This window comes from Pleuronectes platessa, chromosome 1, assembly GCF_947347685.1.
Source record: "Pleuronectes platessa chromosome 1, fPlePla1.1, whole genome shotgun sequence".
In the NCBI taxonomy this organism is placed as follows: domain Eukaryota; kingdom Metazoa; phylum Chordata; class Actinopteri; order Pleuronectiformes; family Pleuronectidae; genus Pleuronectes; species Pleuronectes platessa.
Window position 1 is genome coordinate 3,972,030 of NC_070626.1, and position 27,014 is coordinate 3,999,043.

At 42.0% G+C, this 27,014-nt stretch overlaps 1 protein-coding gene across 1 annotated transcript in view; it reads right to left on the bottom strand.

Moving 5' to 3' along the window:
* Positions 1 to 17,691, bottom strand: part of adamts17 (ADAM metallopeptidase with thrombospondin type 1 motif, 17) — a 136,061-nt gene extending 118,370 nt beyond the window's left edge. The window contains exons 1-5 of the mRNA XM_053421678.1: positions 17,564 to 17,691; positions 17,274 to 17,498; positions 7,723 to 7,784; positions 7,461 to 7,604; positions 6,739 to 7,097 (exon numbers count right to left, since the gene is read on the bottom strand). Of these exons, the coding sequence (XP_053277653.1) occupies positions 6,739 to 7,097; positions 7,461 to 7,604; positions 7,723 to 7,784; positions 17,274 to 17,498; positions 17,564 to 17,691 (918 nt within the window). The remainder of the gene's footprint in view (positions 1 to 6,738; positions 7,098 to 7,460; positions 7,605 to 7,722; positions 7,785 to 17,273; positions 17,499 to 17,563) is intronic.
* Positions 17,692 to 27,014: the final 9,323 nt, after the last annotated feature.

Consider the following 27,014-nt stretch of genomic DNA (forward strand, 5'->3'; position numbering starts at 1 on the left):
CCCCCAGCCAGCTAGACCAGTGGTTCTCAAAGTGGGGGGCCGCGGAAAAAAAGAAACGACAGACGACCTGTCACTGGTTAGTGAAAGCTCCCTCAGTGGTGAAAAGCAAGGGGCTGGAGTCTGACACAAACAAATCAAATACTGTTTTGTTCCTGTGTTAGGCTTTCTCAGAGCAAGGACTCAATTGCAGACCAAGATGCCAAAAATACTTATTTATTTCCAAAAATAGAAAAAACAAGGATCCAAAAAGGCAAAAAAAAAAAACACAAAGTGCACAAACAGAGAGTCCAATTCAAAAACAGAATTAGGCAAAAAACAGATAGTCCAATTCAAAAACAGAAGTCCAATTCAGAAACAGAATTCCAAAAGGGAAAAACACAGAGGATCAAAAATCAGAGTCTAATACCATACCAGGTAAAACTGGGCTCAAAAACGGCAGAATCTTTACGTAGCTTCTCACAAACAAACGATAACAATCCAACAGGGGACAACAGAAAGACTGGGCTTATATAGCAGGGGAAACAAAGACAAGACACAGGTGAACTAATCAGGCAAACACTCAGGGTGACGATAGGGAACAGGTGAGGGAGAAAAAGAGCGGTAAGCAGCAGAGGGCAGAGTCTCCGGACAATAACAGAACACACATGGTCTGACAACATAAACACAACAAGCACATGAAAACATAAATAAACAGGGGGAAACACATGACATAACAAAACACAAGCAGGAGGCACAAGGGAAAATGTCTTAGATTGCCCGGGATCTTAACATCCTGATCCACCAATCAAAAGAGGAGTGTTATCATTTGAACGCGAGTTGCACGTACGCTTCCGAGTATAAAAGTAACCGCAGGCATGGTCACCGCTCACCCTCACTGAGACGACACCCTGCAGAGTTTGTTCGATTGCTCTTGTTTCCTCTACAATTCAGATATTCATTGCTTTATAAACAGTCTTTTTAAAGACTCACTCCTTCCTTAGTAATACCTTCCTGCACTTGCAGCAGGCCTATTTGTAGCCTAATCTAAGGAGTAATTTGCTCCTAAGTCTTTTTAGAAAGCTCATGGCCCCAAGAGCTAGACTTCTAGCTAGCTAACTTCTTCCAACTGCAGCTAGCCCTTTTCTCCTTAACACCTACCTTTACATCTTCAATCATCCACCGTGTTGCAACAAATAAAACACCAGCAATTGAATAGTGTTCTGTGCTGTCCCTGTCTACATTGTGTACTGTTCGTTTTGTTAGGAATCATTGCCTAGCACAGCCTTATTCATTATTCGTGTGCAAGTCGCTCACAGACACACATACAACTACCCCTAACCAGCTTTCGGGGGGCCCAAGTTGCAAAAGTTTGAGAACCTCTTAGCTAGACTGACTGATAACACAAGATTGTTTAAATGTGAGGATAAAGGCACACTTCCAGATCATCTCTACTGAAAGGTTATAGTATTAGATTCAATTGATTGCAGCCCCACTCTTTCTCATGCTTTATGTTCGTTATCAGTTTATAAAATGTTACATACTGAAATGAAAAACATGAACACATCAGCTTTGCTTTTATGAGTTCATATAAAATATATTTTTCTAAACACGAAGAAAATGTATTGAAGGATATGCTTATATCAGTGTTAGAGAGCATTTGTGGACTGGTCACAAAAAAAAGCCAATACCAGAAGTCAAACGTCTCAGATGTCATTAGCCATGTGGGAGCCTGCGGTCTGCGTGCTGACTGCAGGCTTGTCAGCCCGAGCAGTGTCTGCAGAATTAAATCCATCAATCCACCATCAACTGTCTCGGTATTTGTTTCAAAGAGTTTAGCAACACTGGGAACAATCCAAAGGCCTGTTGACCACATGTCACCATACCAGTATAAGCTCCATACCAGATCGTGTGTCATGAAAATGGACCACTGATCCTATGTTGTTCAACTGTCTGTGTAAGTGCAGCACACAACAACTTCCTTGATAGTTTTGTCCACTGAATGCTAAATGTTTAGTGTGATATCTAATCCTTAAGGCCTTACCAGTGTATTTTTTATTTTTGCTCAGTGTATATGATGAAATCCCTTTCTTATCTGCTGTAATATTTATATTGCATCAATGTCCTTCCTGGTCCACATAGATAAATAAACATCTGTCTCAGCTTGTGTTTAATTCTGGGATAAAGCCAAACTTCAACTGATGCTGCTGGAGTTAGGGTTATCGGATGCCATGGTACAAGTTTTACAAACATGGTTTTAAGATACTATTTATAGAAGTGTATAGTGTGGAAAGATTGATAGTAACTATGCATAGCTACATCATGACATCAAGGATCTGAAACTGCTTCCGTCCTCAGTTTGGGGTTACAAGGTTGCAGCATGCCCTGAATACTGAGAATCATCCCTTGGGTGGATAGGTGATGAGCTCGCTGGGTGAAATGATACCAGAGCAGCAGGGATGAGTCTTTAGACTTGCACTTGATTCATACTTAAGTTGCACATTTTTTTACTGTAGTTGTAATTTTACTTATTTGCTGTGATATTTAAGGAGAGTTGCCACAAATAAACTTAACTTAAAAATCTTAAATGCCAATTATTGTCTCCATTGACAGAGGCTAACATTTCCCCCCTGCTTGTGAGCATGATAACATGCTGGACCAATCTGCACACAAAATGTTCTCCCTGACTCTTGATCAGACTGCAAAACAGGGTTTCCGTATTTGAAGGCCAACATACTATGGTTTATGGATACAAAATGTAAGATTCTGGAGTTTCTATATATTGCCCCCATATTGAGCATTTCTGATCCGATTTCCCAATCACAAAAACAACTTGCCCTCAAATAGATGACAGCCACAATTTCGGTGGACTCCGGAGAATTGGGTCTGGACTTTCTCTGGAGTTTGCTTTTTGTTTTCTATTGGGGTTTGATTTTGCATTTTTTGCATCTGTTGCATGTTAGAACCATTATCAACACGCCAACTCACTTGCAGTGATCTCCTACTGTGGTCTTTCATTGGCTCCTCCAGACTCTCTGCCGATCACTCGGACATTTGCGTTAACACATACAGCTTGCATCTCCAGAACCAACTTATTGGATTCGTACTTGACGTGTGTGTTGTTAAGAGCCTTCTAAAATGTTAGACAGCTGCCAACCATAGGGAGGGGCTTCAGCCCTTCTTTACTCTTGCTGCAATAAATCAGTTAGGTGAAAAGGGGTACAGTTTACATCTTGTAAGAAAAACAGCATGGTTTGTCTGTACTTTGGTCTAGAAAAAGACAATAAGGTTGTATGTAGAATATTTCACAATAATAAAACCACTTGAGCAGAGCAGGGCAAAGCGTATACATTCAGCACAGGAATGTGGCCATTAACCTGAAAGGAAAGAAGGCTGCTGCAGGAAGCACTGCAATGTTTGCACCACTCGCAAACCAATATGACACTGCTGTGTTTTCTAGTGCGTTTCCTGCGCTTGAGTAGCCCAGCTGGAGCAAGGACATAAATCCAATAGAACATCTGTGCCAAGACCTGAAGATTATAGTTCACAGACGCTTCCCTTACAATCTGGTGAAGCTTGGTGAAGCTTGAGAGGATATGCCAGGAAGAATGGGATAAACTGCCAAAATCCAGGGAACAAAGAATTTGGAGACGGCATTAATAATATTATAATTGCAAATTCGCTTTGAAATCATTAACAATTTTGAGGGATCTCTTAAAAAAATAAAAGCACAGACTTGTTTTCAATTTGTAATTTTGGGTCATTTGATTTTAGATCAGCTCCAGCTCATCATTCAGTTATGCAGCACGATCAAAATCAGAATATGATTAAGACATTGTGTAGTGAAACATACTGTCCAGTGTCAGACAGCTCTGTCTAAGTTGCTGGTCGTGGCTCTTCCAACAAGATGATCACAAAAAACCTGCTAAAAGCAGCTGACAGTTGATAATATGACACTGGTCCATTTTGAATTAGCATAACAATCATAATACAGTGAAGTCTCTTTGACACAGTAACAGTACTTAACTGTACAACCTCATGTGAATTCACATACTCTTCACTCCATTTATCCTCACCACTGTTGCCAGATTTCTGAAAAAGGCCATAACCAGAAAGACAACGAAGGCAGCGGAGCAGGGGGATAATAAATTGGTTGTTCGGGCCAGTTCAAATCGGTTCAAACCTGAATTTTTAGGACAAAGTTAAAGCGCTACTGTTTGCAGAGCATGCCTGGCAGGGGCTGTGACTGGATAAAATTACATATATAACCTGGACAATATGGAGATAGGTTTCTCACAAGAAACCCATAAAGCTTTGGGGTTGAGGTGCATCTGTGTATGGGAGAGATTCTCTTTTCCCACCTAACGAGTCACCAGGTCTGACGTAGTTAGCTCCAATGAATGGACATCACATTTAAAAAAAAAAAAAATCATGATAACATCCAGCAGCTGTCTGGAGAAGAAAATTCAACGAAATGGTAATAAAAAGGTCAAAAAGTCTGCTGTGGCTGGCAGCCAATAACAACTTTACTCTGAGCTTAAAGGCATCTCGGCTACTCAACGTGCACAGACCTGACACACCAATGTGTGCCCCTGTATGTGTGTGTGTGCGTATGCGTGTGTGTGTGCGTGTGCGTCTAGACAAATACAGACAGCCTGATCACACTCCGAGTCAGTCTTCAGATCAAACACACAGCGAGCATGTGCACGTGGCAGAGTGGCTACCAGCTCAGAAACTTGGAAGTGGCAAAAAGATATCTGGCACACACACCGCTAATAGCATTTCTAAGTCCTCTAAATAGTCCCACATGACAGCCCACAGAGCCTTCATGTTTCTGACTGAATTCCAGGAAGACCTCAACTGTGGATTTAGTGGTAAATGCCTCACCTGTCTACACAGAGACAGTTTGGACAAATCTTACACTTGCGACAGTCACAAACTGGGTTTATTCAATTTAGGTCAATCAGTCTAAGGAAACGATCAAGCGTCCCAGCTCAACAGAAAAGTTCTAAACACTGTTTAACTATTAAATATCCAATAACTACAAAATTGTTTTATTACCACTGAAGATTTATTTGACTTTCCACCATCATTTTTTACTTACAAGAACACTGCCTCAACAGATGGTGTCAACGAACCAGTCTTTAAAATGTCATGAATGTTTAGATTTGTCTAAACATGAGACTGCTTTCCTTTTTTGACTAGTCGTAACACAGCCCGAAACAGTACGATATTTTTGATGCTGATACTGATGTACGATGTTGAACGCAACACATATGGACCCAGAAATCTAGTGAGCAGGACATTAGACAGAGCAAAAATAAACTTGTCAGTGCTCTCTGGTGGACAAATTATGTAATGGAGGTACAGCTTTTCTAAATGAACTCAAACATGACATTTGTTGACTTATGGCCAAGATATACGATACCGACATACCATATCGGACAAAAGAAAAGGTTGTATTACTAACAAAAATTTTAATCAAACACACAGGTATGTTGTGTGGTGGTTCATTAGACCGCTCAGAAGAAAAAGAGCAGGATCTGCTCTTTCATTGAGATGTCAATGTTGAAAGTGCAAAAGATTCAAAGCTGCAGTCTGGTCGACATTGCAAAATTTCCCATTATGGGCTAAAAGCACAATATTATATCTTCCGCCAGAGCCGTTCATTGTAAGTAAACAATATGTAATAAATGTACTGAGAATTAGTTAACGACTTAAAACTGGGACACAGCTAACTTTACTGAGGACCTTAAATGCAACCCGGCAGGGCCCAGTCTGGACAAGTTGTGAGAGACTCCAGGTTTGCTTAACTTTTCTACTAAACCCACCCTGTGACTCACACTGTACACTGCAGGACAATAATCTTGTCATTCACTGTAGTTTAGCTGAGAGCTCAGACAGTCAATGAGGACTTGTGGAGGAAACAGAGGAGCAGAGTCTGCAGAAGAAGCTGGCTTCAACACTGTTCCTGCTGCAGAGTCCAGCACTCAGGCTGAAGCCCTACCTCCACACTCACTTTACATAAGAGCTTTATCAAATGCCTCAGCTTATGTGGAACTTCTCATGGTGGGGAAAGTCATATTATCTTTAACAATTATACGACCATAAAATATTTCAACAAGGGACTTTTGTAGAACCCTGTCACATAAAAAGTATATACAAGTACTGAAAAGTTTATTTTTTGCCTTGAAAATAGTAGTTTGGCCAAATGTATGCTTAACTCCTAAATCTCAGCTCCTTTTCCAAGGCTTACTGCCATTTCTGTTAAATGCTGTTGAGAACTGCACAAAAAGTCAGGAAGTGGAACTTGAGCTAAAGGTGTCAAACCTAGTTTCCTTTTTGTTTCCTCTAGAAGTTTTAATGTTTTTAATTCCTCTACATTTCATCAGACTGGAAACTACTTTGCATGTGCGTGCATCATTTTCAACACATCTCCCCAGATTGCAGCCAGACACATTTATCTTTGGAAACAGGATCTCCAAAAGCTTTTGAAATCAAGTTCTGAGGATTTTGGCTTGACAGCGTGACTTTGAACCGAGCGACCCACTGGCAGGTCTGTTGGTTTTAAGAGATTAACTACAATGACATATGAGACAGGAGCTAATAATCCTGCTTCGAGGTACTTCATCAGGATGGCTGCATGGAAACTACACCAAGCTGCTGGGATCCAACATGCCTTCTCAGAGAGTGAAAAGGAAGACATGGATGACAAGACATGGAATCCATCAACAATGCAAGAAGAAATGAAGATGGATTTACCAGACCGCCACAGGTGCTTATAGATGCCAGGGAATCCGTGTGGTTGACGATGGAGCCAGAGTAAAAACAGAGCTGGTTCATGAACAAGCTTCTGACCGCTGCGCTCTTGTTCCTGCCCCGCTCCTCCACCACGAAGTCCCCCGAGAGAAACGTACTGTCCCGCGTCAGATTCAAAAGCAGGTCTCTGCCAAAAGCGGGCAGTGTCACGATGATGTAGTCCGGGTCAGGGTGTCCTCCCCCCGGGGCGTCCAGGGAGCGCTGACCCCTGCGCCGCTGGGCGGTGTGCTGGCTGGACAGGTGTCCCTCCTGGCCCGACAGCAGCCTGGGAACCACCTCATCTTTCTCCAGCTCCGATTGGGCTGTGGGGAGAGACACATCAGACAGCGGCCGCGATGGTTAAAAAATGCCTCCTGCCCTGACTTAGTGAACTGACTGAACTGTCTGCGCTAATGCTCCGTGACCTCTGCAGCCACGTTCAACTTCACTGCTCCACTAGCGGTTTGCAAGGATCTGCAGCCTCTAACTATTAGGAACAGTGTGCAAGTTATTACACTGCAGGGATCACTCGATGAGGTCGATGTCTGAGGAGGGAGTCGAACAAAGAACCAAAGTCGACTTCATAGAGCTGATCTTAGTCCCACGTTGAGCTGTTTAACAGAGGAAAGTGATGGCTCTGGTTGACCTATATCTAAGAGAAGCAGACACACACGGTCAGTACTCACCAGCGAGTCCGATGCACAGCAGAGAGACGAGCAGAGGGCTGACATGGCAGGCGCGCATGGTGGAGCACAGCTGAACCAGCTGGAGTGGAGTGTGGTATGGTCGTGCGGGGACAGGAGCCTCGACACGCACAGCTCCGCGCAATCCTTCCAAAGTTGGAGAAGTTGGAGTAATTAAGGCTGGAGGGACTTTGGAGAGTAGGACACGCCCACACAGCGTGGACCGGCCTTTAATGGTGTCACATTGGCCCCGTTACGCACTAACCGAGAAATATCTGCCTTGTCATTGGTCGGCGAAGCTGTCTGTCACTGCCGGGGGTTGAAACTCTTCACGTGGTTTTAACAGAAGGAAAAAAAGGGCAGAGAACTGGCTTTTACGCGCTCGCGCGCGCGTGTACGTGTATGTGGAGGTCTATCTATAGTTATGAGGGCCAAATTTGGTTCAATAACATCATTATAAGGACATTTCGACTGGTCTTCAGATATTCAATGGGCTGTTTGAGACATTTTTGAGGGTCTAACTTCAAAATACTGTGTGAGGGATTCAGACTTGGTTCGGGGGTAATGCTCACAGTGTGGTCAAATATAGCCTACTTGCTTTAAGCGACGTCTGCCCATTATGGTCAGTGGTACAAGTCTTCAAAAATTTACGCTATGCATCCACAAGATGCAAAGCATGTAGGGGCAGGACATGACAGAATAGGTAGTAAGCATGTCGTCATTAACAACAGTGGAGAAACAAACCAAACAAAAGAGTATGCTGTGAGGCCTCATGCAACATCTATGATGGCACCTTAATGGCTTTTTCTGCCATGATCTAAGTCACCATAGGGTAACCTTTTTCTCTGGAGGTTGCTTTTCATATTTGGAGAATGCAGCAGGAGATTCTCTGCTCAGCCATGTCCGCAACGATAAAATAATCTCCGCAGTGTTCAGGCAAGAAGAAGGATGTAATGTAAAAACTTCGCTGCTGAGATCATCGTTATTTTGTTTACAGCACATCGACGCCGACCTCAGTCCTTATCAACAAAAGCTCTTGTGACATCTTTGTTTGGACCTTCTAAATTTGGCTCGACCTTTTCATCCTGAAACATTTGTATTCCTTTAGTTTGATTCATTTTTGCCTATGTCACGTGTTAGATATGTCATCCTCGAGTCTAGGGGATCTCCTGCTGTGGTCTCACATGAGCTCCCTTTGATACTATCCAGAGCTTTTACCAGGAGACAGGCATCTGACATGTTCACATACAACCTCTCAGTGGATTTGACCATATGTGTACATTTTCAGCAGCGATGATGCAACGTTAATGCCTACTGCACGCAGGTGTGCAGGCGAGAAAGGTGCCGGGGGTTTGAACTTTTTTCTCTGCAGGTAAAAACTCTTTCTGTGAGCTACTGAGTGCACTACTATGAATCACTTCCAGGACAGGTTGTGTAAAGTGTGTGAGCAGTATCACCACCTCGTCACCTCCACTTCCAGTGCCTGAGGATGTAGTGTGACCTGTGTCGGTATTGAAATGAGAGGGGAAGGTACAGAGGTGAGGTTGGTGCGTGGGTGTGTAGTTCTTGTCACAGATCCCCAGCTAATCCTCTCTTTTGACTTATCCACTACCACACCTTTGCTTACTGATTGTCCCTGATTGTTTCATTTGCTGTTGTATGTTATAAAGTGGCAGCAATATTAAAATAAGACCATTTCAGAACCAGTTTAAAACTCCTTTCAGGGGTTCAAATTAAACAAGAGCAAAATCCCGAATGAATGAAGTTCATAGCCACACAGACTACCAGATAAAAACTTTATGATGAAAAGGTATTTCACACATACTGTGCATGCAGTATATACTGTATTAAACTACGTGTTTGAAAAACACAACACATATTCTAACAGACAGAACGGTGATGGAACAAAAATGCTACTGCTTGCTTTAACTTCTGGAATGACACTCTTTCAAATCTGGATGTCTTACCTCGAAGTCAAGTTTATTAAAAAGAGCAGTCACATGCCCATATCTACGTAGAAATCACTTTTGTTCACTGTAATTGTTTCCTGTCCGTACTTGCCTGATCGTGGGTTCCATGGATAAGTGCTGCGCCAGACCATAGAAGGAAACATCACACACTGCAGAACCCTGCAGCCAATGGCTCTGGATCTGGAGATCCCAACTGGGCCCAAGATGCTAGGGACATGCACCCAGGTCTGATAAACCTGCGGGGGGCCTGAGTCAGAAGAGGTGGGGATTAAAAGGCTGAAACACCTGATGACACTAAGGTGCTAAGAGAAGTTACTATATGTCCACAACATCCACCGGTGGCTGCTAACCCCTGCTAACATCTAATGGTAGTTGGTAACTTAAATTGTGCAGAAGATCTTCAAAAGAACAAGGGATATTCAACATCTTGTCCTATATTCTATAAAAAAAAAGAGATCCTCTCTTAAAGCTGTATCAAAGTACATTGAGTGATGGATAAATAATAAACAAAGTATCACTGCAGTGGTCTCGTCACAGTTTTTAAGGGTTTTATTTGTTTCTCTTGTTTGTTAGTGTCTGTTGTTAAGGGGTGATTTTCACTTTGTTTGTTAATGTCCCGTTTTATGTTATTCTATGTTGTAGAGCTGTTATGAATTCTTTTTTGTATGTACTATTTACCCTGACAGAGCATTGTGGTTGTCCTGTGATTACACACCCCTCTCTGAGGCAACCTAATGTGCAAATTATCTATAGTTTTTTTGGAATCAAATGTTTTTGTGACTATGTGAATGTCGCGGATTGTGGGCGTGGCTGTGTGTGTATATGCTATTATTAGGAACGCATTACCAGCAGTGGTCAGGGTCTCCCTCTGCTCATTCCCAATGATATTGGAAACTTTCCTCTGTGATTCTACTCCATGTTGACATGATAATATCACATCCCTGCAGATCTTCCCACTTCAGGGATTCATGCTGTTCTACTGTGGAGGTCACAAAAGTTCACTGAACTCACTGTCATGTTCATGAAATCAGTTTTGAGACATTTACTTTATGACATGGACCATTATCCTATTAGAAGTGTCCATTAGAAGATGATAAACTGTGGATATAAAGGAATAAACATGTTCGGCAATAGTATTCCGATAAACTGTGACATTTAAGCCATGATTGATTCATATTAAGGCCAAAAGTGTTTCAAGATTATTTTCTTTTCCTCACACCATTACCACAACTAACCTGGACTGCTGACACAAGGCAGGATGGGTCCATGCGTTGCTGCCATGCATGTGATTGGATAATATCATGAATAAGCATGTCTATAGGCATTCCCGATAGAGAGCTTGATGAGTATATGTGTCTTTTATGAGCTATTTTTTTATATTCATTCACACAAAACTAATCTGAAGTTTTTGAAACCTGGCTGACTCTAGTAGACACCTACTTCAGGGCAGAGACTCTATAGGTTTCATTAGCGTTCCTGACTTGAGAGAAGAAAAACTTAAAAACACAAACATGATGAGTTCAAGAAATCAGTGAAAGTTCCAGGTTGTGTTTCTTACAGCTGTGTTCAGGGATGACAGATGGGAGCAATAGGCTGTTTTGATTTTTCGTAAGGGCCAACGTCTGCTCCTTGTAGGGTTGCCAACTGTCCCTTGAAAAACGGAATCAACCCGTATATAGAAACAAAAGCACCCGTCCCGTATTGAGCTGAAAAGGGACGCTCTTTGTCCCGTATTACTGTGAGATTAAAAAAAGTCACAATAATTTTTTTAAACACAGCGTATACGGCCGTTATGAAGTACCAGGAGCGGGCGAGTGAGTGTGTGTGTGTGTGTATGTGTGTGTGTGTGTGTGTGTGTGTGCGTGTGTGTGTGTGTGTGTGTGTATGTGTGTGTGTGTGTGTGTGTGTGTGTGTGTGTGTGTGTGTGTGTGTGTGTGTGTCTGTGTGCTCCCAGATAGCGCACCGGTCCCGGGGCTCCGCCCCCCGCCCCGCTCAGAGACACAAACTTATTCATTATTCGTGTGCAGGTCGCTCCCAGCCACACATACAAACACACTCACAAGACTACTACGTTGCAATTACAACTTTATTAACATCACACACACTGTATCAGCAAACAAACACAACCATGGACAAGTTTCTGATTGTAAAAGTCAGGCAACCGATGCGCCAGTTGCGAAGAAGCCAAAGCTTCGCAAATATGACGAGAGCTATTTGCAGTTTGGTTTCACCGTCACTGGCACGACTGAGCAACGTCCTCAGTGTGTTTTGTGTGCCGAGGTGCTGGCAAATGACAGCACCTCATGAGTCATTGAGTTCAGTCTCTTCATCGATGCAGAGTCCACATCGTGATGCATCTAAGAATCGAGACATTTCCAGACCTCTAGTGTGGAACGTGGTGAAACTGAACCCTTTCAGGACCATGAAAAAAAAAAGAAGAAAACTTGCTCTGCCAGAGTGTCTCTTTTGGCTCATTTTGCTGGTCCCAAGCCCGGATAAAGGAGGAGGGTTGGACGTAGAGCTAGCAATGCCACCCCACTTAACAGTGCAGCGCACATGATCCTGCGGCGCACATCATCCTGCTGCGCACATCATCGTGCAGCGCAGCACACATCTCCTGCTGCGCACATAAATAAAAAATATATTTACAAATAAATTTACAAAAAAATAAATCATCGGCGCACATCTCCTGCGGCGCACATCCTGTGGCGCACATAAATCAAAAATATATTTACAAAAAAATTAAATAATAATTAAATGAAATTATTAAAAAAACTGTGTGCGCACATCCTGCGGCATTCTGCATGCACATCTCCTGCCGCACATCATCACTGCACATCATCCTGCGGTGCACATCATCCTGCGGTGCACATCATCCTGCAGAGTGTATCATCATCACCGCACATCATAGTGGGGCGTACATCATCCTGCAGCACATATCATCATCACCCACATCATCGTGCAGCGCACGTCATTCGGCAGTGCACATCTCCTGCCGCGCACATCATCACCGCACATCATCCTGCGGTGCACATGATCCTGCGGTGCACATGATCCTGCAGCGCATATCATCCTGGGGCGCTCATCATCCTGCAGCGCATATTATCCTGGGGCGCACATCATCCTGCAGCATATCATCCTGGGGCGCACATCGGCGCACATCATCGTGCGGCGCACATCGTCCTGCGGCGCACATCGTCCTGCGGGGCGCGGCGCACATCGTCCTGGGGCGCACATCGTCCTGCGGCGCACATCATCGCAGCGCACATCATCCTGCAGCGCACTTCAAAGGAGGAGGGTTGGAACTAGAGCTAGAAGTGCAGATGGGACCAGAGAAACTCTGTGTTTTCACTGTTTCCACTGTTCTACAAAGTCACTAACCGGCTGTTTCACGGTGAAGAGCTCAAGTCTCAGTCACTGCCCGTGTCTCTGAGCGAGTGTGTGGCGGAGCACAGGGGCTGTGTGTGTTTGTAGCTCAGTTGACCAATCCTGCTCGAGACTGAGGTTAGGCCCTCCTTTCTCATTAGCATAAGGACACTGCAAATGAAAAGGAAATGTATCAGGGAATAAATAAATGTGCAAATATATTTAAGACATTTATTTTGACATTTATTTTGGTATTAACATATTTATTTATTTATTTCTGTATTAATTTATTTATTTCCTTTTTTATTTATTTATTTATTTCTGTATTTATTTATACATTTATTTATTTATTTATTTTTACTTAAGTCATGTATGGTCCTCCATACATCCCGACCTACACTTATACATTTCATGTTACACAGCTAAATCTTGACTAAAAGAGACTTAATTCATCTCAACGCCGTTGGCGCCAGAACCAGGAGATAAAAAATCTCTTTGTCCAAAAAGTTCCCTTTGTGTAACTGGCGACCGACCGCCATCTTGTCTTCGACCTCATGTCGTCACCGGGGTCATAAACCTCCATCTTGAACGTAACATCTCGATCTCGGCATGACTACGTCACCACGTGATCTCGTCATTACGCCATAGCCACTCCCCTTTCTCTCCCTTTACACACACACAGAGACACAGACAGGCAGACACACACGACCACATACACACACATGGATACTCAGTATTACATGTGTGACAATTGTAATAAGTGCTGCTGCTGTTGTCATCTTTGAAATATTGGAGTTTGTTAAATGAAGAATCATTGAATAACATTAACTTTATTTCCCTTTAAAAAATACTTTTGTAATTAAAGTATTTGTATTTCTGTGATTATTTGTACATATGTATGTGAATACAGCTGGATTACTATAGCCTGTGCTCGAACTTAAAACCCTTCATTGTTTATTATATAATCATTAATATTGAATATTGAGATTATTAATATAACGTATATCACTTGAGACTGATATTTAAAGATTGACTAGTTGGTCCCTGTAACCAGGGTGGTGCCCCGCAACGATAAGTAATAATTACAGATTGTTTCATTCTTAATTGATAATTTTATTGTTTTCATTAATTATTTAACCATTATTAATTGATAACCGTATCATTTCTAATTAATTATTTTACTATTCTTAATTAATAGCTTTATAATTTTTAATTATTTTTAATAAATCATTTTTATTTTAATAATAATTTTTCATGATTATTAATAATTAGCCAACGTCAAATCTACTACTACTATTGCACAACATAAATCGTGCCCCTGCGTGAGGCTATCTAACTCCAGCTGTATCATAATACTGTGTACAATGATCCCGAATTAATTTTGAAAATAATTTTTTCTTTGCAATTTATTTTTTGGTATTTCTAAATTCCCTTGCACCTTTGCAACACAAGTATACTAGTGCCTTGTGTATCTGTGATTGGCTGCATAGTGCAATCGGTGGTTGTGTATTCGCGATGCACAATAATTATAATTATTTCTTAAAGAGAAAGATAATTCGGAAATTTATTTCTCTTTGAAATTTTTTATTTGTAATCCCCTTGCACCTGTGCCAAGCAGGTATACTATTGCCTTTTGTATCCATGGTGGACTGCTTATTGCATATTAGTGGTTGTGTCATCTCAATGCACAATAATTATAATGCATTTTTTTAAGAGAAAAATTATTTTAGAAATTTATTTCTCTTTGAATTTTCTTTATTCTTAATTCCCTTTGCTAAGCAGACGTTATGTATAACTATGGTTGGTTGCTGACTATGTTTCAGTAGGTTAGTAATATTTTTATTGGAGAATTTCTGCATGCTTTGAATTTCAAGGAGACTAACTAGATTTGAGAGAGTAGTTTCGAGTAGACTAGTTGTTAACCAACTAGGTCTAAAGGATTGAGCCATCGAGCTATCCTACATAGTACTACTATATAGACACAGAGTGAAGCTCACCTGTGCATCTTGTGTAGTGTTTATTAAGTTTTATCCGCTTTAACCTAAGCAAGCTTGAGTAGCCCACCAGGTGCTTTTCGCACTCAGAAGATGAGTAGCATGGACCACCCTGGAGCAAGGGCTCCCTCAAGTCCAGACGACCTGTCAGAGACAGTCGCCAGTCTGAGCAATTTTTATAGTGATGCTATAACTAAATTTGTATCCGCTTTTATCTGAGCAAGCTTGAGTAGCCAACCAGGTGTTTTTCGCACTCAGATGATGAGTAGCATGGACCACACTGGGGCAAGGACTCCCTCAAGCCCAGACGACCTCTCAGAAACAGTCGCCAGTCTGAGCAATAATTTTTATGGTAATGCTATAATTAAGTTTTATCCGCTTTTATCTAAGCAAGCTTGAGCAACCCACCAGGTGTTTTTCGCACTCAGATGATGAGTATCATGGACCACACTGGGCCAAGGACTCCCTCAAGGCCAGACGACCTGTCAGAGACAGTCGCCAGTCTGATCAATTTTTCTAGTGATGAAGTGAGTTAGTTGAGTGATTATGATTTAAGTTAATGCGATCAAAGGATCAAAGAACTGACCATACACATCCACAACACCACTAGTCAGAAATTGAGTTTATCCCACGTTCTGGGTGACCTGGCACTCCTCTACAAAAAGAGGGCCAAGCGACAAGCCCAAGAACATGTTGATGCGCTCAGAGTCATGCTAGCAGCATGCCTGGCGGAGCAAGAACAAAACTCCCACAATCGGTTTAGATCTCATTATATGAATACCTCTCAACAGAGAAGTTGTTTTTAGCCAACGGAAACCATATCAGTACCAGGAGTATAGATATGGTGACCGAAACCCAAAACATGGGATGCATTCTGGGACAGTTAATACGGAGATGTGTGGCTGAAACAATGAGAGACATTGTGCCACCTGTTCCTCCAGGCTCTCCTAAGAGACCAGACACTGATCCCCATGGGCAAAACTAAACAAAACTCCCTCTCCCGTCCACATCTGAAAAGGGGGGGGGGGAGATCCCAACTCCAAACAGAGAGATCACTCAAACCACTCACATCATCAATAGTTGCATGTCTTAGACCCTCTGTCAGTAAATTGTATAACGCATGTTCAGGTAGTGAACCTTCTTAGACCTCGTTGAGTGAATCTTGAAGTCCTCTACCACTACGGTTATGCAGCCCTCCCGGGTAAACTTGGCAATTCAGTCTAGAGAGTGCAATTTCCTATATCGGTAGATCTACAGAACCTAGGAATAGGATTCATCATTAATTTACCGATTAGCAAACAACAGAACGTGATTCGCCGTTCTAAATGTTGTGGTTTGACATGATAACACATGTTTACCTCAAAAACACCAGCACATGCTCAAAATTTCCTTTTGTTTCCTTTTTCCCTTTTCTTTCATTTCACTCTTCACACAAATTCATTGGTACGTTGACCATTACTGCCGATAAGCATTGTAAAATTGAAAGTGTGTGCTGTGTTTTAGATATGTGTTATTTTAGTCTCTCTGCCCAGATTTATGCCTCTGTCTGCCCAGACAAAATTATGCCTCTCTGTGTCCAAATTATGCCTCAAAGACATTTATGCCTCTCTGCATCATAATGAACTAACTGTCACTGCTTCAACTCCACTCAAGGATTACCTCTCATGGATTATCACTGGACTCTCGACAACAGATTGCCCTGGAGACCGGGGGTCACAGCCCACTCTCCAGACCAAAAGGGGGAATGTTGGACCAGAGCCTGTTCTTGCTTGGTGATGAGAAGAAGAAGATGAAGAATGAGGAGAAGGAGAAAAAGAAGACTTGTGCAGTAATATTGCAAAGATATAGGGCCGGTGTGTTGCGGGCCCTGTCGCTTGTCGGTCAGGGCCTGTGACCCTTAGACTCGCGACGCTGGACCGACCCGGCTGCCAGTGTCGTGTACTCGAGTCTGTTCTTGCTCGGTGATGAGAAGAAGGAGAAGGAGAAGAAAAGAAGACTCTTGTGCAGTAATAATAATAAAAAAGAAACTCATTTTTATCATTTCTCTTATAGCTGAAGGACACACGCAAGGAGGTAGGGCCGGTGTAATCTCAGCACGCCACGCTCCAAATACATTTATTGGTCCCACACACATGCACACACACACACAACATGCAAATGGGGGGAAATTTGTTCTCTGCTTTTGTCCCATCTGGGGAACATAGGAGGACACACGGAGCAGTGGGCAGCCATGCACAGCAGAGAGAGAGACACAAAGAGAGAGAGAGAGAGAGAGATTTAGATTTTTCAAGTCACTTTTATTTTATCAGTGAAGTTCCAACAATAAAGTTACTACAACATATCAAAAAATTGAACAAAAAGAAAAAAACAATAATACAATATTCAAACCAAAAAATTACCGAAAAACAGCTGATCTTTTTTTACAGAACTCAAAAATAATACATTGTTTTTTCCCGTCATTGTGCTCAGTGTGTTACCAGAGGCACCTGGTGTGTCGCTCCGTGGCTCCATCGGGACAGAGGCCCCAGCGTCCCCCAAGGCAGGCGGGGGATGTTCCCTCATTTTTCAGAAACGGGGGCACATTAGATATGAGCACCTTCTTGACCGGATCAGCCAGGGACAACACATGTGTGAAGGAGCCCTGAATCACCACTCCCCTCTCAAGTAGCTGGTTAACTTTTTCTATGCTATCTACAAACACCACCACAGCACTGTTCATACGTGAGGCAGACTTCACACTGTCACACCCAACAACTTCACCCACAGCCAGACTGACCTCCTCCACCGAGCAGTCCACAGCTGGACACAGTTTGATGCCGTGTCGGCGTGTAAGCAGGTGGAGGCCGGAGCTTCCACCTGCTTACAAACTTTCTCCAGCTCACTCACCACACTCACTCCCAACATGCACACTATAAGAAATAAACAAATAAAAAGTAATTTCTTTTTTATTATTACTCAGCAAGAGTCTTCTTCTTCTTCTTCTTCTTCTTCTTCTTCTTCTTCTTCTTCTTCTTCTTCTTCTTCTTCTTCTTCTTCATCTTCTTCTTCTTCTTCTTCTCATCACCGAGCAGGAGCAGGTTTCGATTACACAAATGGATGGAGCGTGTCAGTCCAGCGTCGCGAGTCTCAGGGTCACGGGGACCCCGATCAGAGACCCAGGCCGATGAGTCTCCCCAACGCGGGCATCCCAGGGGTCCTACATCACACCGGCGCGCAACTTGGAGCGGGTGTGACAAATACATCTACAAGGGCTGTTCGCTTTTCTATTGCCTTTCGTGCGCGTGCTGATGTGTGGTGGGCTGTGCGTGTGCACGTGTGCGCGTGCGTCTGTGTGTTTGAAGCAGGGTATCGCAAACAAGCGTTAGTCGAATCGCTACCCAAACGCTCACAGCCAACAGCATGGGGAAGCAGGGACAACACGAGGGTTAAGAAAGATTCTTATGAGGAGTCACGTGGGACCGCAGGGAAGATGGCAGCACAGTAGGAGAGCTCCCCATGACCGTCAGTTAATTAAGTAAATTTGGAGACACACACTTCGTTTTAAGTCTGGAAAGTGAGGGGTTGTGTTAAAGATAAGAAGTACTACCAGTTTCCGACCAAAAATCTGTTAGTTCTCCATCGAAATGGCAAACAACGGCAAAGCTAACTTTTTCAAAGGTGCGGCGACGAGAAGTAAGCTAGCCTCAAAGACCAGCCCGACACCTGAACCCACCTCGCCGACAACGTCAGGTGACAGTGACCCTAAACCTGGAGTGTCTGACGATACACCTATGTTTGAGGAAATACGGAAAATGAGTGCCACTCTTCAGGGGGTGGCGACGGATGTTGTCTCAATCAAGGAGACAACGAAAGAGCTTAATGACGTGGTGGAGAGCATACAGATGAGGCTGGGAGAGGCAGAACAGCGGATAGCGGACGTGGAAGACGTAAATACACGGATGGAGGAAAACATGGAGAAGTGTGACAAACGACTGGAAACACTGTGGATGCGTGTGGAAGACCTGGAAAACCGCAGCAGGAGAAATAATGTAAGAGTGGTGGGACTGAAAGAGGGCAAGGAGGAAACCGGGAAAGTTATTCAGTATGTGGAAAAGATCCTATCTCAGGGGCTCGGGCTATCTGGCAGCGAGTTTGAAATTGAACGTGCCCAACGCTCTATGGCACCCGTACCGGGCCCGAATCAACCGCTCAGGACCATACTGATGCGCTTTCTACGTTCAGCGGCCCGAGACAAGGTGCTACAGGTGGCTAAGGAGAGACGTGGGATCGACTGGGAGGACTGTAAGCTGTCCTTTTATGAGGATGTGACCAGAGAGTTGGCGGAGAAAAGGAAGGCATTTACTCCAGTGAAGAGACGTCTGCACCAGCTAAATGTGAGACACAGGCTGGTCTACCCTGCAACGCTCATCTTCACATGGAAAGGGCAGAAGAAAAACTTTCGAGACAGCAAAGAAGCGGAGAAGTTTGTGCGTGATGCTGAATAGAGGACCATGGGACTTTATGGAAACCAGACGAAGTGTGTGGGAATTAGGTAACTTTGATGATGGTTTGTGGGAGGCGGGAAGAACGGTGCTGTTACGAGCTGACAGGATGCGCCTCACGGACACGGCTAATTTAGATCAGGTTAAGCGGGGGGCGGGGTGGGGGTTAGTTAGAAGCACCGAGATCTGGGTTGCTTTAACGGGGGTTATGTTTGTGTTTTTCATGTTTTATCTTTGCACTAAGACAGTAGATCTAACAAGGCCTAACATTTTGAACAACCTATTGAATATGTGTTTAGCTGTTGTTGAAACCATGGTGAGAGAACTGAGGTCAAAGAGTATTTACAGGTCTATAAATGACGGCTAACAGGTACATTGTTAGGGGAGAGCGTGGCCTAGGGGATAGAGCGGGTGGTCTGCAACAAGAAGGTTGCTGGTTCTAATCCCACTCTATCCCATCTGCATGCCTAAGTGTCCTTGGCAAGATACTGAACCCCTAAATGGCCCCTCATAAATGCTGAGTGTTCTGAAGATGTAAGTCGCTTTGGATAAAAGCGTCAGCTAAATGACATGTAATGTACATTAATATAGTATCATGGAACATAAATGGATGTGGGAATCCCATTAAAAGGAGGAAGGTTCTGACATATTTGAAATCCAAGAATACAGATGTAGCGTTTATTCAGGAGTCTCATATGATGGGGGAGGAAGAGGCAGGGAAATTTAAAAGAGGCTGGGTAGGGAAGGTTTTCCATAGATCATAGCCGAATGGGGTGATGATACTCATTAATAAAAATCTGAGTTTTGTTATGATAAAACAACACAATGATAAGGATTATTTATATTGAAGCGATCAATGGAATCCGGACAGTGCTATGTAATATATACGCCGCAAACAAGGAGGAACCTGACTTCTTTCATGAGGTTAACAGTGATAGGAAACATGCAGGGCCGGGTGATACTGGCAGGGGATTTTAACCAGGTAATGGACGGGATAGTTGATAAGAGTAAGCCCAGTGCTAAATCTTCACCCAGGGACAGAGCTGCAATTCATATGCTGACAGAGGACTTGAGTTTGGTGGACATATGGAGATTGGTGAACCCATGTGAGAGGGAATACACCTTTTACTCCCACTGTCACAAATGTCATTCAAGGATTGATTTTTTTCTGGTATCTAACTCATTAATAGACTCAATAGTGGACTGTGAGATAGGAGCTATTGCCCTTAGTGACCACGCCACGGTGGAGTTATAGGTTGACCTGAACACAGATAATGTGAAAAGAGGACGTTGGAGGCTTAACACTGTGTTGCTACAGGATGTGTCATTTAGTAATATGTTAGCAGAAGATCTTAAATCTTTTTTTGAAATTAATATTGGCTCTACAGAAACAATCTCCCCGGTTTGGGAAGCATCTAAGGCTTATATAAGGGGGGAAATTATTGCCCACACCTCAAAAATGAAGAAGGCGAATGCGAAGAAAGAAAACACATTAGACAAAGAGATCCGTAAGCTAGAGAAAGAACTGGCAAGCCACTATTCAGATGATTTATACAAAACAATTTGTAAGATGAAATATCAACTACATGATATATATAACAAAAAGGCTGAGTATGCCTTATTTAGGCTAAAGACTAGTTTCTACGAAGGGGGCGAAAAGAATGGCAGACTGTTAGCGAGACAATTGAGACAACAGGATAATTCCAACAACATTCCAATGATTAAGAAGGATAATGGGGTTGTAACCTCATCAAAGGAAATTAATCAGGTTTTTAAAAACTTTTATAAAAATCTTTACACATCCTCCTGCGCACCTAATCAGGTCATTTTTCTCAGGTCTTAACCTGCCTACTGTATCTAATGAGCAAAAAGACATGCTGGATGCCCCAATAACAGAGGAAGAGATTAGGGCTACTATAGCATCCATGAAAAATGGGAAGTCAACTGGTTTGGATGGCTTCCCGATTGAATATTACAAGAAATATATTGATATTTTGGCCCTCAAATTGCATAAGGTGTACATGGTGGCATTTGAGAAGGGCTCACTGCCTGGCACATTTAATGATACTTTAATCTCGCTCATACCTAAAAAGGACAGAGATAACTCAGATCCGTCTAATTTCAGACCTGTGAGTCTTCTTGGGGTGGACTGTAAGATTTTGACAGAGACCTTGGCGTCACGTTTAGAGAAGACACTACCAGACATTATACATGGAGATCAAGTAGGTTTTATAAAAAAAAGGTCCTCAGCTGATAACATGCGAAGGCTCACACATCTGATTCATATGAACTGCTCTTATCCGGTACCAATGGCGGCTTTTTCACTTGATGCTGAGAAAGCATTTGACCGGGTGGAGTGGGGGTTCCTCATGTCGACGCTCTTGAAATTTGGGTTGGGTCCTGGTTTTTGTAACTGGGTGAAGATACTTTACTCTAACCCAAGAGCAGCTGTGCTAACAAATGGGCTGATATCTGATCTTTTCTGTCTTTCCAGGGGGACAAGACAGGGATGTGCCCTTTCCCTATTGCTGTTTACTATGGTTCTTGAACCGTTAGCTGTAGCAATCAGAGCTGATGTGAGGATTAAAGGTGTGCAGGCGGGGGGTAGAGAGCACAAGCTATTTATGTATGCCGATGATATCTTAGCAGTGTTAGCGGACCCTGGGGACTCCCTGCCAGCGTTACTTGACTGTATCGAGTCATATTCTAGATTATCAGGTTATAAAATAAACTGGCATAAATCTGAATGTATGCCGATATCACATACATGTCATTCTGGGGTTATCACTCCATATGGCTTCAAGTTCCTGCCTTCTGGTATGAAATATCTAGGAATTCAATTAAATCCAAATCTGGATGATATAATGCTCTCAAATATGGAACCGCTCCTCCAGAAAATAAAAATGAACCTGGATAAATGGGGAAAATTGAAGCTCACACTGTGGGGGAAAATTAATGTAATTAAAATGGTGGTTGCACCACAATTCAGTTATGTTTCCATGATGCTATCAGTTAATATAACGCCACAGCTGTTTAAACAATATGATAGAATTATTAAAGACTTTTTATGGGATAAAAAGAGACCAAGGATTAATATAAAGAAGATGTGGTCACCGAGCGAAATAGGAGGCATGGGTCTACCTAATGTAAGATTATATAATCTATCATTTGAAATGTCTAGATTGATAAAACATTGGAAGGGGATAGATCAGGAGATGAGCTGGATCAAAATTGAACGGGAGCTAACCAGCCCATTTGAACCTCTGGATGTTCTCTCGCATGGTTCAACAACTTCTGGACATAATTGTTTTTCAAACCCAGTGCTGTCTTATTCCAGAACAGTCTGGAGGGAGATTCATAAGATGTATGGTATGTCGCACTTAAGACAACCTTACGCCTCTCTATGGCACAACCCAGCTGTAGGTATTGGGAAGAAATCAGTTTATTGGAATCAATGGCTTATAAGAGGGATACGCAAAATAAGTGACCTATATGTGGATGGAGTGTTCATGTCGTTTGCTGATATTATGCAAAAATATAATCTGGAATATAAAGGTAATTTTTGGAAATATTTACAAATAAGAGACTGTATCACAAAGGGTAAATTTAGGCTCAACAAGAATACATTAATGGAAGTTCTGGACCTACCTAGGATAACACACAGAGCAGCTACGTTCTACAAGACATTTAATGGTATACGAGAAGACAAGTGTAAAAATCTGAGGATCATTTGGCAGAAAGACCTAGGGTGTGATCTGAGTGAGGAAGACTAGTTAAATACTTTATCAAATACAGGGAAACACATGAGAGAGGTCAAGGGGAAGTTTATTCAGTATAAGATAATTCATAGATTTTATTTCTCCCCCTCAAAACTGCACAGAATGGGCCTAATAGGAAATAATTTATGTTGGAAATGTCAGAATGATATAGGGACATTTTTACATGTGATCTGGGGATGTAAACTAGTGTACCCATTTTGGGAGAAAGTACTGGAACATGTGAGTAAATGGCTGGGTGTGGCGGTACCTGTATCACCAAGACTGTGTTTGTTAGGGGATCAAACAGAAATTCCAAATATATCTAAATATGATCGGGTAGTTTTAAAAGTCGGGATGGTCACAGCTGCTCGAACGATTCTCAGAGTATGGAAAAGTACAGTTGCCCCAGATGTTAAAAAATGGATGGAAATGATGTCAGAGGTTGCATCTTATGAACGCATGTTGGCTAGAATGAACAATGAACAGGAAGATTTTAGGAGGGCCTGGGACCGTATTTTTTTGTAGATAGGGTATATGGAAACATTTGTAGACATGGTGCTGGATGTACATTCTGGTTGTTTCAAGAAAAAAAAAGAAAAAATCGATTTGCAGGAGGCCTTTGTATATATGGTTGTATGATGGGTATACTGTCTGTTGAGGCTGTTATAAATGTTGTTTTTTGAGTTTGATTGCATGTTTTTATATGCATGAATAAATAAAAAACTTTAATGACAAAAAAGAAAGATTCTTATTTTATTCAGTCAATGAATTAGTTTATTATTAAAGTGTATTGCTGGATAAAAATTTGTTTTCCACGTCTTCATGTCACTAAAAAATATGCATCTAATTCAATTCAAGGTCAAATAATTAAAAAATCGTTTCACTCACAAAAAAAGGGGCTAAAAGAATTCACCACGCCAGGAAGGGTGAAGGCAATGGGGTCGGCCGGCCCTGCCAATGAGGTGTCCCTTAGTTATTTTAAAGGGAGTTGGCAACCCTAGCTCCTTGTGACGGGCTGGGCAACTGTTTTAGCAGGGGAGCCACACTTGGCATGTCAGCGTTGTTCTGTTCAGTCGTTTGATCTGCTGAACTGACCACAGATGTCTCTTTATGGAGGCAGAGGGAGGAGACTTTTCTGAGTCGATATAGCACGGCCTTGTTATATACTTTTATATCCGCCACACTAGGTTGCTCAGATAACACTGTGTATACAGGCCTCATGCTCTGTCTGAGAACTCAATGTTCTATATTTATCGTTTGTTAGTTTGTTTAGAGATTTTCTGACCAAAAACTGTTTAAAACACTTCAGATCGAATCTCTGGCTTTGCCTAATTTAAAAGTCAAAAATGTGCTTAATTTTAAGCGAGTTAAACAGTCAAAGCAGCTGAGGCATGGCCTAGAACAGCAGCCGGTCTCCTCCAAAAGGTGGCCACTCCCCATGTGGTATCAGGGTGACATCAGGAAAACCCATCGAACTCTTGATGACATTTGTAGTTTATATTACTGCTCACACAGGTGAATGTGGGTCACAGATGTTGAGAGAGGTAGATGAGGTTGTTGTCAACTGAAACTTCAGGGGAAACTAAAGTTTGACATTTTTAAATACACCTTAGTGCTGCCTTGGGTGTGTTTAGGTCTGTAACATACTCTATCATCAAGCAACTTTGAAAGAATTTTCTTTTGAAATTGTTTGAAGTCTCCGTGATTCCATCTGGACAAAGCATTTTAGGATCCCTATATCTCTGCAACAGCTGTTGACATAGAATTGTTTTCCACACAAAATGCAAAACCATATTTTCCCTATTTTATGCTAAAGAAGTAGATGAGGGGGAAAAACCTGGAACTTTGGTTCAGTATCTCTTGTAAACACATTGTGAGTCTTCGGATGTAAAAATCAAAAAGGTATTGTACTTTCAAGGGAAACCAGGGTATTGACCGCAATCAAAGGGGTTAAAGAACTCTTTTATTTCAGGTGCAATATTTTCTTGCCTGTGAGTGGATGCATCTTGATGTTGTTTGCCATCCATCAATAAACCGACCAAAGAAAAAGAAGTAGAGAAACATATGAATGGTGCTTTATTCATAAAGTCCTTTGAAAGGATCTCAATGATGAGAAAACGGATGAGGCTGAGAAGAAACAAACACAGATAAAAGACATAATCTCATATATAAGCAAAAATGACAAAGCTTATAAAATAAGAATAATGTTGAACTATTATTAGTCTTGTGTTGACTCAAAGCGTATTACAAACTAAGAGCCCTTCAAAGGCTTAATGTCCTTCCTACTTGTTCTTTCATGTATAGGGGGCCTGGACACCTAAATAAGTGTGTAAATGGAAACCCATCACATTTTAGTTTACTCATCACGGTTAGTTCTGCTGTGAAAACAGTTGCATAATTCCCTCTTTGGCTGTGGACGATTTTGGGCTTGATGACGACATTTATAACAGAAAACATGCGTTACAAAGTGGAGATGGGAAGTTTGCAAGATCAGGGCAAGTCCAGCAAAAAATACTATTGGATGCTTTGCTGTATTGATTGTTTTTACTGCCAATTATTGTCTTTAGATTCCCTTACTACATGCACAGTTTATCTTATTTATAATCAGAATCATGTAAAGCAGAGGGGTTGTTTCGATATGAAAAACTTTCTCTTGTGGATCACATCTTCCTGTGGAGAAAATGTAAATGGTCACTTATGCTTCATCAATTTACATTTATATGAAAAATAATATCCCTGTTGTTGCTGACATATTTTAGAACATATATTCATGATCCCACTCAGTCACAATGAAGTATCCATAGTCAATCCAGCCAGAGATTGTTTCAATTTTTCTGTTGCACATGTGGTCAGAAGTCTGATCCTGCTTTTCATGGTTTGGCTGAGAAAAGCAGAGTAATGGGCGTCATCTTGTGGCAACCAGTGGAGTTACTTCCAAAGTAGACATTCTCAATATGAATCGCAAGAACAATGAGAATTAATCCCGAAAGGATTAGTTTACAACAAAGGATTTTCTTACGGTTTTGTAGCATAAATTGACAAACAGCCCAGTCTTACTTTTGATATTTGAAGGAACATCTTTCTAATGTTTCAGTGCATGACTTTTATAACTTATATCATCACTCATATCATGTTAAATCATAATGGCTGAGGCTGAGGGGGTAGAGTGGTCATCCTCTAACCAGAATGTTGGCAGTTTGATTCCATTCTTCCCCATCTGCATGCCCATGTGTCCTTGGTCAAGATACTGAACCCAGAATTGCTCCCTGACAACTGTGCCATTCTTAGAAAAATTGCTGCCTATAGATGCAGTGTATGAATGGGTGAATGGCAAAAACTGTACTGTAAAGCGCTATGAGTGGTCATCAAGTACTAGATAAATACAGACCATAACCAATATGGAGTTTTAGCAGCCGATGAAGATGTAACAGTCATTCATGATGTATGATAATTGTCATCCCATCTCAACTATTTGAGCTTGATCGACTGATCGATAGAATTTTCAGATTTAATTCAGTCTGGGATTTTATTTCATTCCTCTTTCCCTTTTTAGAGAAATGTATTTCTTAGATTTTGTTTATGTTGTTTTTAAGTACACAAGCCCTTGCATTCAGGCTGTGATAGTCTTAATCAAAGGGAAAATACACAGTAAAGAAATTTCGATATAAACCTTGAAAATATTATATACCATAATTAGTTGAGCTCCTTAGGGTTCACCTGTGTGTTATTTGACGGATTATATGTACCCAGAGGTAAGTTGTTTTCTACTCTCACAGCACAAATTTACCATTTAGAATCTACCGGATGACTGAATCCATTTGAAGGCCTCAAACCTCTGAAATCTCTATTCATGTGTGTGCTGCTGTTAGTATAGACAGGTCGGACTAGCACTTGCTGCACTTCTTATCACTTCTGATCTACATTTTGCCTTAAATGGATTTAGCATTCAGTGCTTACTTGAGTGTTGTTCCCCAGTCACATTGGATAC